The 10,524-nt window shown below is 38.8% G+C and overlaps 1 protein-coding gene across 1 annotated transcript; it reads left to right on the top strand.

The window, feature by feature from the left end:
* Positions 1-5,672: 5,672 nt before the first annotated feature.
* On the top strand, positions 5,673-6,222 carry LOC120292588 (the record flags this gene model as incomplete). Its single annotated transcript, XM_039310855.1, has 3 exons — positions 5,673-5,838; positions 5,877-5,881; positions 5,932-6,222. Coding segments are annotated over 3 exons (462 nt in total), but the record flags the coding sequence as incomplete, so codon positions are not given.
* Positions 6,223-10,524: the final 4,302 nt, after the last annotated feature.

Genomic DNA, 10,524 nt, shown 5'->3' with positions numbered 1-10,524 from the left:
TGATGATTTTGAATGGTCTGTCTTGTCTTGATTGCTTTATTTATCTTGAAATATGTTTGAGTTAGAATATTGCATGCTTTAGGGTTATTTGCATATTTAGGTTAAGCATTTTATTTATCATGAATTACCGAAATAAAAGAAATAAAAAAAAGCATAAATTTAGGATGCTAGATTTTTGTTTCATTAGCTTAAATTGCATGTTTAATTATTTGACATTTTTTTTTAATTTCGAAATTAATAAAAAAACAACAAAAATCATCATGCATTTGTCATGTAGAATTAGGGCATCCTTTGTACGTCATTGCACATTAGGATAAAAATTACATATTTCATTTTAAGTTTAGATTGATTTAGATAGACTGCATCTTAGATTAGAGATTGCTAAGTTATGATAATATCTTGGTTTAAATTAGGGTTTAGCCTGACCTAATTCTTAATATAAGTTGGATAGAATCTTAATTTAGATTGATAATTTTCACATTTTTCTGATTTCGAATTTCATAAAAAAAAAAATACAAAAAATGTCTTAGAATAAATTAGTTTCATTTTCTAGGATAGATTAGATTGCATGTTTTTTTAAGAAAAAAATGTCATGTGCATGTCATATAGAATTAGATTCATGAAATACATGTCGTTTGATTATTACTAGGTCCATTTAATTAGAAATTGCCTGTCATTAGAATTAGATCATTTAGTTATATTGCATTGCAGAAAGCATGATTCTCATTAGTTAAGTGAAAACTAAAAAAAAAAGAAATTGCGTGTTAATTAGAAATCATATCTAGGGTGTTGATGTGAATTCTGATCTAACGATGCAGATGCTTTCGTTACTACAATGTAAGTCCCGTAATTTATTCATTACCTTCTTGGGTGTTAAATTGGTGGTTTGCGAAATCGCATGATCATCTCACATGTTAGGAAAATAGATTTAAAATCAATCCAAATTGCCTGCAAAAACATTTTTTGAACATAAAAAGAAATGGTACCGAAAGGGCATTAGAGAAGTCTAGTATAACCAAGTCCCCGTACCCAAAGTCTCTGGTTCGTAGTAGTAAAATAATTCTCCCATTATTTTACTTAGGTGTCTAATCGACCTACCGTAAACTGATTAGTTGCGACTCCTAAATAAAATCCATTTGCATGTTAAGAAATTTGAACTTAAGTCGCGAATTGGTATGGGCTTGGGAGAGCCCGAGTTAAGTCTAGGCTTAACAATCCATTAGCCAAACCCTAGCTGGTTCACACCCGAAAATTTGGTTGTGACATTGCTCACCATCTTCAGCTCATCAAGGTGCCGGCACAACCACCAGAAGCTCAGGATCCTGTTATGGGCAGCAAATACCCTCTCGAGCTACCTCATCGTATACACCCTTGGTCTCATGACTGAAGCGTCGTTCCAAAATGACCTGTTACTAGTTTGGGCCATTTTCTTGATGATCTTCTTTGGGACCTCAGACTTGTACTCCGTCCACAGCCTCGAGGACTTCGAGCAGGGGAAGAACTATGTTTGGCAATATGTGATCAAGATCATTGGGGTATCGTTTCTGTTGGTCATGTCTGGGATCACGTTGCCAATGATTTCGGTCTTAATTATATGGTTAATGGTACCACTCAAGGTAAATCGTCGAGCAGCATCTCTCAAGATTGCAAGCAGGTATGGCCGACAGAGGGAGGCCAAATTTATTGCTGACCACATTAGTTCTGAGCACCAGTCGTGGGAGGGCGATCTTGATCCTAGCCAGATTAGAGGATACAACTATGTTGGAAAGAGGTTTAAGAAAAGTACAACGTCATTAAAGAACTTGAAAGAAAGAGAAGCTGCAGCACAATGGGAAGCACCGAATTACCGCAAGTCATTGAAGATCACTCACAGAGTTGTCACCATCGAGATGGTGTGGAACTGCCAAGGATGGCTTTTGAGATCGGAAGGTGGGGACGAAGACAGCAAGCTCAAGGACATTTGCCTCTCGTTCTCGCTCTGTAAGCTTCTTCTTTTAAGATTTAGCAGCTATTCATTGCCCAAACAAGCTCACGAAAAGGCGTGGAAGTTGATTCAGCACTTGTATGCTGAAGGAAATGGCTACGAGCGAGCACTTTTTGGGTGAAGCTCGCCATATGACGTCACAACCAGTGACGTCACATTCGGTGGGCCCGCCATAGACTCATGGATCTCGTGAACCTTCTCGTACTCTATGATTTTTGGTATCTTGGTCAACGAGTCAACAAATGCCACGTCCAGTCAATTTCCCACTGACTTTGCTTTGTATGATGTTACGTGTCCCCTCAAACTATTCTGCCAAATGAGTACTGTTTTACCCACTCCTATCCCCTCTCGGGACATAAAAAAGAAATAAATCTCAAACGCTAACGTGAATCAAACGACAAAAGTTGATAAATCACTTCTGAAAAATGATTGAAAATTTGAATCATTCCACACTTGCCAGGAAAAATTAGCATTACCTCAATTGTGTAGACGAAATGCATATCCTTGAAATCACTTTAGAGAGATGAAACAACTAATGCAAACATACTTACTTATTTATTTTAATCCTTGAAGGTTGGTGCAGTTGGTTAGGAGGTCGGAAAATTTTTAACTGAAGAACGAAAGGTGATTTGTTCAAATCTTATTAATTACGTACAAACTACTCTTGATGAAGGCAATCCGCACAGGTCAAATGTGTCCTTAGATCAATAGCGATTTCTTTTTTCTTCTAGAGTACTTTAAGTTTTTAATTTTTAGGTTGGAAATAGACTACATTTCTCATATAAGTGTGTGGCGATTTAGGTTGCAGACTTTAAGGTACACATGCATAGAAATATCCTCCTCTTAAAATTTGGTGGGCTCGAGACCAATGACGTCAAAGGGGTCAATGAGCACCCCCTTCGTGATGAGCTCATCATGGGCTCAAGATCCCATTGAACGCTTGGTCTCTATGAACATCTTTTGGGGGCGGGGGGGTGTCTTGGTCAATGAGTCAAGTAGTGATACTTTCGAAGTGTGTGGCAATATAGGTTGCAAACTTTAAGGTACACATGTATAGAAGTATCATCCTCTTAAAATTTGGTGGGCTCGAGACCATTGACGAGGGTCAATGAGTACCCCCTCGTGGTGAGCTTGCCATGGGCTCAAGATCCCATTGAACGCTCGGTCTCTATGAATATCCGGGGGGGGTGGTCTTGGTCAATGAGTCAACTAGTGACACTACCGGTCAATGACTTTTCGTGTTCAAGTCTTTTTTTTTTTTTTTTTTAGGACTTCTTACACGCGTCAGGAAGTGGGTGAGGGAAATATTGATGATTGCCTCATTAGACCGGCCTCCCACGTGCCTTTGGCTTCCCTCGGGTGTGAAAAGAAGAATTTTTCATGTTATTGGGTTGGTTACTAAAAAAGAGGCCACTAGAGGATGTTCGAAGCGCAGGAAACTTCTCTTTCAGCTTTATAAGGACAAAGGTCGGGGACCCTTCGGAGCACAGGAAACTTATCTTTAAGCTTTATTAGAACAAAAGTCGGGGACCCTTTGAAGCACAGGAAACTTATCTTTAAGCTTTATTAGAACAAAAGTCGGGGGCCCTTCTAAAAAGTTCGGAAAACTAAACTCTGATTGTCCGGACGGACTCCATATAAACCCCATCATGGCTGGGGTTGACGAGCAAAGTGTCCGACCAGTTTGAGAGAGAGAGAGGAGCAAATTAGGAAGCAACAAAAAGCTTAGAGCAAGTTAAAAGATCACGCTTTCTGATTTGGAGATGACAATGTGCTGCTTTGCCACGGCCAAAGGTACGACCCTTCATCTCTTGTCTTTGCGCTCTATTTTCATTTTTTTTTTTGTTAACCTAAGTCCATGTTGTTATTCTTAATGATTTGTGTCTTTTGCTTTCAAAATTTTACCAGTTTTATTTGGCTATAATGCTAGGATAGAAAATGGATCGAATATGGCCTTTCTAAATTCAGTGCTCATGAAATATTAAGCTATCTAACCATTCATGAATTTATACATATGCACATATGGATCTTTTGATCAATAGTGATCTTTTGATCAATAGTGCTCATGCAAAATCAACATATCTAATCAGATTGAACATCCTGGTCATAATTTAGGAGGGAAAAATACAAAAAAAGTCATAAATCTATGATATTGGTACTAATTCAATTATAAACCTTTCAATTAGACCAATTTAATCATAAAAATTTTTATATTGACACCAATTTAGTCATTTCGATCAATTTTGGTTGACTGGTGCTAACATAAATGCCGGCCGACTGACGAAAGTTGACGTGACAAATTTTTTTTTTTCCCTTTTCCCCTCTTTTCCTCTTCTTCCTCTTGGCTTCATCTTCTGCAGTGGCTGGTGAGCCTCGGCTGGCTCGCTAGACACTCACCTTGCCTTGCCTAGGGCCATAGGTGAGGCGGCTTTGCCCAAATTTGGGCAAGCCTCGCCATGGCCTAGCCACAGGTGAAGGCGGCCTCGCCCGTGGCTGGCAAGGCCACGGTGCCACCTTCACTCGCGACTAGGCCATGGCGAGGTTGGTCTCATCCAGATTTGGGCGAAGTCGCCTCCCCCACTACCTTGGCTAAGGTAAGGTGAGGGCTGCGAAGCCCTCACTGAAGATGGGCTAGGGTCAAGACCCTTGCCGTCGGTTGACGAGGGCTTTGCGACTCTCGCACAGTAGCCGGTGAGCCGTTGGAGGCTCGCTAGCCACTGTAGGAGAAAAGCCAAGAGGAAGAAGAGGAAAGGGAAAAAAAAGGAAAAAAGGAAAAAAAATTAATAAAAAATCCAAAAAAATGAAAAATTATTTAAAAATTGCCACATCAGTGTGACGCCGGTCGGCCAAAATTGGCTGGAATGACTGAATTGATACAAATATAAAACAATTTAGGACTAAATTAGTTCAATTAAAATATTTAGGACTGAATTGGTACCAATGTCATGGGTTTAGGACTTTTTTGGTACTTTTTCCTATTTTAGGATGGAATTGTCAATAGGATTATTAACCACTTAACTTCATATCTATATGTGGCTTTTCCTTGAGTTATTTCCATACACACGGTACAGTTATCCCGTCATTTTTAACTTTCTTTTATTTTTATTTTTATTTTTATATATAACATGAGGATCTAAATCTTTGGCTTAATTAGTATATATTTATGCTCAAAAATGATAAACCGCTCTGTGCACATATATTAAAAAAGACTGCGCACAAGTGATAGGTGTGGGGTGGCCCAAAAATTACTCCGCCACAGAATTTGCCGCATCCTATCTTATTGGGCTGCAATATTTATCCTTCAAATTTTGTCTAAAAAACGTAAAGTGGAAAGGTCAATTGCTCTCCATTTGGAAGGAACCATTTAATAACCTTCTATCTCCTAAAAATATCAATTGTGTTCGAACGGATGTTTTTTTTAATACTTTTTTTGGGCAGAATCTGCCAAGTACATGAGAGATCTTCCACCAGCTCATTATTTATTGAAGATTGAATCATTTGACGTTTTATCAATGTTGGACAAGTATGATTCTGGTGTATTTGAAGCTGGGGGCTAGAAATGGTGAGCTTTTTATTTATTTATTTTTTCCCTTCCAAACATATTTTCATCTAACTAGATCTTCATTTTTTGGAACCACAACTTTAATACTTAATCAATCAATAGCTAATTAGCCGTTTCATTTTTCTTTTCAGGACGCTATCTCTCTACCCTAAAGGCAACAATGGAGATAATGGATTGGGATATGTTTCCCTCTATTTGTCAATCGAGGAGCTTCCTCCGAATCAGACGGTTCACGTCAACTACAAGCTTTTTGTGCACAACAAGTTACAAAACAAGTACTTGACCATTCAAGGTTGATAATCACATTATTCATAATCAATGTTTATAAAGTCATAGTTCCAATTACATCATCATTGCTTATAATTAACAACATAACCAATCTGAGGAAATCTTTGTAGATACCGATGAGGAGATAAGTAGCTTCCATCGCTCGAAGACCCAACACGGGTTTCCTCGGTTTCTTTCCCTAAAAGAATTCGAAAACCGTTCAAATGGATACCTTGATGAAAAGGACTCTTGTACATTTGGGGCTGAAGTTTTTGTCATCCAACCTGCCAAGATGAGGGAGGAGTCTTTTACCTTGATCAAATACCTGACTCAAAACACATTCACATTTAAGATCGAAAACTGGTCCAAATTGGGCACGGATCCCCGTTCCAAGGAGTTTACTTTGTGAAAGCTAGTACGAGCACCTAGAGGGGGTGAATAGGTGTGAAAACAAATTTTACAGAGTAAAGAGTATAATTTTACTTTTAAACCGACTCTGTTTGGCAATAGATTATGAAAAGGAAATTAGACTCTAATAATCAAATAAAAATACGATCAAAGAAAAAGAGCTTAGGAAAGATAATAAGAACACGGGGTTTATAGTGGTTCGGCTTAATCCAAGCTTACGTCCACTCTTCCGCATTGACAGCCCACCGGCTGGATTTCACTAAGAATCAAAAAAGTTGTTACAGTATAGCTCTTCCTTGATTCCACAGTGTAGAGACTCTGCTACACTTCCTCAAGGTCTCACAGAAGTATAAACTCTCTTTTGAGTACAAGTTTACGCTCAACAATTGAATTGACAAAGAACAAGGAGCTTCATACTTTGGAATTCTTATATCGAGCACACACTCGAATAACTGGAACGTCTTCCTTTTATACTCCTCAATGCCTTCATACCCGTTGGCACTTACCAAATGAGTTCTTCCAATCTACCCGTTGGACAGAATCAATTAGGGAGATTTCGAGTTATTTAAGGAATATGACGATAGCCCACCAATCATGCTCACCCATACAATTAGGATTTAGGTTTCTATAAGTAGAACTTTCCAAGTATGCTTCACCAATCAACGGATCCAAAATTCCTAAATCAATCTCAATTTGAATAATGGATTTCAAGATACTATCTCCACTCGAGAGATCTTCTTCAGTCGATGGAATCAAATCCTTAACAAAATACTCAGTTCTAGATAAGACTTCTTCGACGGTCTAGAAATTGTTAATGGGGATAGACTTTGAATCTTGAGTCTAGCGGTTCGGCGATCTTCAGACTTTGACTAAAGAGTCTGTAAGTCTTTAGACTAGACTAATGGAAACGTTTTGTCAGCTTCAAAAAACACAAGGAAGTTTTCTCCAACAATCTCCCCCTTTTTGATGGTGACAAAACTTTCCTGCAGATTTGGATATTTTTGACCTGCAAAACAGTACTCAAGCAATCATGGGTATCTCACAAAGATAATTGACTTAGTAAAGACAACATTGAATCTGCAACCACATGAAAAAGTTAGTCCTGTATATAAACTTCTATCTTTGCCATGAAATACCATGAAATACCAGTAGTGCTTATAATAAACAAACGATCAAACAATCCAAATCCAAATTCAATCACAACCAAACAACCAAACAAAAGTAAAAAAGTCATTCAAAAAGTAAGTTCAAACGAGAGTCAAATCTGCACCATCTCTCCCCCTTTTTGTCAACATTAAAAAAGGTAGAGATAAAAAGATAATGGAATCATGGTTGCCTAGGAACACGAATGAGCTGGAAATTTCCCATTGACTGGACATTCCCTTCCAGCTTCTTCAAATCCTCCTTTAGTTGAGCCACATCTTCACCCTTGGCATTGGCTTGAACTTGAAGAGCAAGGGCATGAATTTGATCATGCAAAGAAACTGAAGAGGCTTGATCTGCATTCTGCAAGTTTTGAACTTCGCATCCTAGGGCATAAATCTATCCTCGCATCTCCATAAGAACATCAAGAACTCTGCGGAGGTCTCCTGAATTTTCAGTATGAGTACTGGCTTCTGCATAATCAGTAGGAGTATTTGCAGATGATGGCAAGCCAGCATGATCACTCAGATTTGGCGATGAAACCTCATGACCTTCCTCTGGGAATTGAGAAGCATAGATGTCTTCTAGATCTGCAGGTGAGCGACTAACACCTTTATTAGTAACAGCAGTTGAAGATGTACCTCTTTTCTCAGCAACTCCCCCTGTTTCAATGCCCTTAGGAGGTGAGAAGTACACTTTATGCTCTATTTTTGCCTGTTCACCTCTGCCTTCTTCTTCTTCTGCAATTCTTTCTTCCTCTGCTTCTTTTCGCATTGATTCTCTCTCTCTCTCCACTCCTTTCCTCTTCTCCATTTCTGTCTTGATCCTCTCTCTCCACAGTCTCTGGAACAACACTTTGAAGATTTCTCAGTGCAAGAGCAGAAATGGTAACATCGTCATCATCCTCTTCATCCTCCAGAACGAGTGTTCTTCTTTTCTTGGATGGAGCTGTCATGGGCTCCTTCCCTTTCCACTTTGCCACTGAAGAACCTTGGTGTGACTTGACAGGGGTTTTCTCTTGCAATCGCTCCAAAGCTTTGTCCAGGTCTTTCAAACGCATTTTGGAAACCATTTTCAATCCCACTACCATTTGATCACATGATTGAACACATAAAATCCTGGGAGGCTGAATATTGAAACGTCTGAAAAACTTTGTAACAAGCCCTGAGTAAGGAAGTTGCCCTTTGTCTTTTGCTATCGTTCTGTACATGTGAAACATGATTGTGTGAGGTAGAGAGAATTTCTTGTCAGCATTGATGGCATACATCAACTTTGCTTCTGAGTTGGAGACGTCTGTCTTCGACGTTGACTTGGGTCTGAGGCAATTGATCACGATCTTGTGAAGCAAAATGTTAGAGGCATTCATCCTCAAGTATGAAATTCTTCCTCTAGCCATTCCATCCCGAACAAGCTGTACTGTCACACGATTAACAGAAACACTAATCGATTGGAAAGCCCCTCGCTCTACTCCATCACATCCGCCAATGTGTCCATGTCAACAACATAGTCCTGGTCTCGAATACTAAACGAAAATCTATTCGCATCCAAGAAATTGAGATTAGAATAGAAGTAAGCAGTAAGTTCTGGATATGCCTCAGTCGTCTTAGAACAAAATTGCTCAAGCTGAAGTTTAGAAAATTTCTCTCACAGCTTCACATTCACAGAATCAAGAAAATCAAAGTCTACACTTCTCGGATTGATCACCCCTCTTTTTAGCAACTTAGAGTAAAGTCGCCTGTGTTCATCCGAGCGAAACAAATCTATCCTTTTGCTTCGAATATTCGCCCCAACACCCATTCTAGGCTTGAATTGAGTGTACATTTTGTCATCATCATTCCCATCAGGCTGACTAAGACCTCCAACACGTGGATCACTAGGAATATTCGCAAATGCTCGATCTGCTGACCCCGCAAGAGCAATCTCCAATCGTTCCATTGTTCGCAAAAAGTGGGTTTCATTTCGATACCCTTTATCTTTAAAAAATTCATCGATATATTTCAAGGGAGTCCCTCCTCTTTTCAAAGCAAAGTAAAGCTTATAAATAAAAGCGGGCTTTTGAGATCTTACAGGTTCTGTGCCTTCAATGATTTCTTCCTCTGCTCTACGATCACTACCTTGAGGTCTAGCATGAGGAGATTGACGCTGCTGAGAATGTTGTGGGCTCTGCTCCTGTCTCGGAGATTCTTCTTCCTCGGTGAGGTCAAAATGTGTAGGACCCTCACGCATTTGTTGTGGTCCCTTGTTCGCGATCGTTGAAGACTTCCTTTGGGATGCCATTCTCACAGTTTTTGAGAGATTCCAAACTCGATTCGCAAAAAAAAATGTGAGAACTTTGAAGATTAAACTAGAGAGTAAAAGTAAGAAAACGAAGGTCTGTGCTTTTAGGGTTTTTGAGGAAGATGATCAGTATATAAAGCAGTCGAAAAGAGGCATACGGAACGACGTAAAAAGGAAAAAATAGAAAATGCCTTTTAAAAAATAACTGCCTTTTTGAAAAATAGATAACTGTCTTTTCAAAAATAACTCATTTTTTCGAAAAGGAATGATTGCAATAATCACGAAAACTGGGGAGATGATCATACCTTTTCAAGATCAATCAATTACAGATTAATAGATAATCATACATTTTCGAGATTTTATCCGAGAGATAAATTTCTAAAAATGAAAATAACTTACAGTCGTTGATCTTCATCTTCTAAGTCTGAATATCATTAGACTTTTATCCCTGAGTATGAACTTCTTCAGACTTTAAGATATTGAGTCTGGAACGAATAAGCTTAAATTGACTTTTCTCCAAACGCTTTGTGAAGATGTCCGCTAGTTGATTCTTTGAGTCAATTAATTGAATCGAGATTTCTCCATTTTGAACATGATCTCTAATGAAATGATGTCGAATCTCTATATGCTTTTCTCTTGAATGAAGAATTGGATTCTTGGTGAGATTGATTGTGCTGGTGTTGTCACATTTGATCTCAATGCATGAATCTTCAATTCCAAAGTCTCTTAGCTGTTGTTTTATCCACATAATTTGTGAACAGCAACTTCCAAGAGCCACATATTATGCTTCTACTGTTGAAAGAGCTACGGTACTTTGCTTCCTCGACCAAGATACTATCCTGTTACCAAGTAATTGACAAGTACCCGAGGTGCTCTTCCTATC

The sequence above is a fragment of the Eucalyptus grandis genome, chromosome 4 (genome assembly GCF_016545825.1).
Source record: "Eucalyptus grandis isolate ANBG69807.140 chromosome 4, ASM1654582v1, whole genome shotgun sequence".
Classification (NCBI taxonomy): domain Eukaryota; kingdom Viridiplantae; phylum Streptophyta; class Magnoliopsida; order Myrtales; family Myrtaceae; genus Eucalyptus; species Eucalyptus grandis.
Note: the sequence above shows the minus strand (reverse complement) of the source record. Positions and strands in the feature narration are given on the sequence as shown.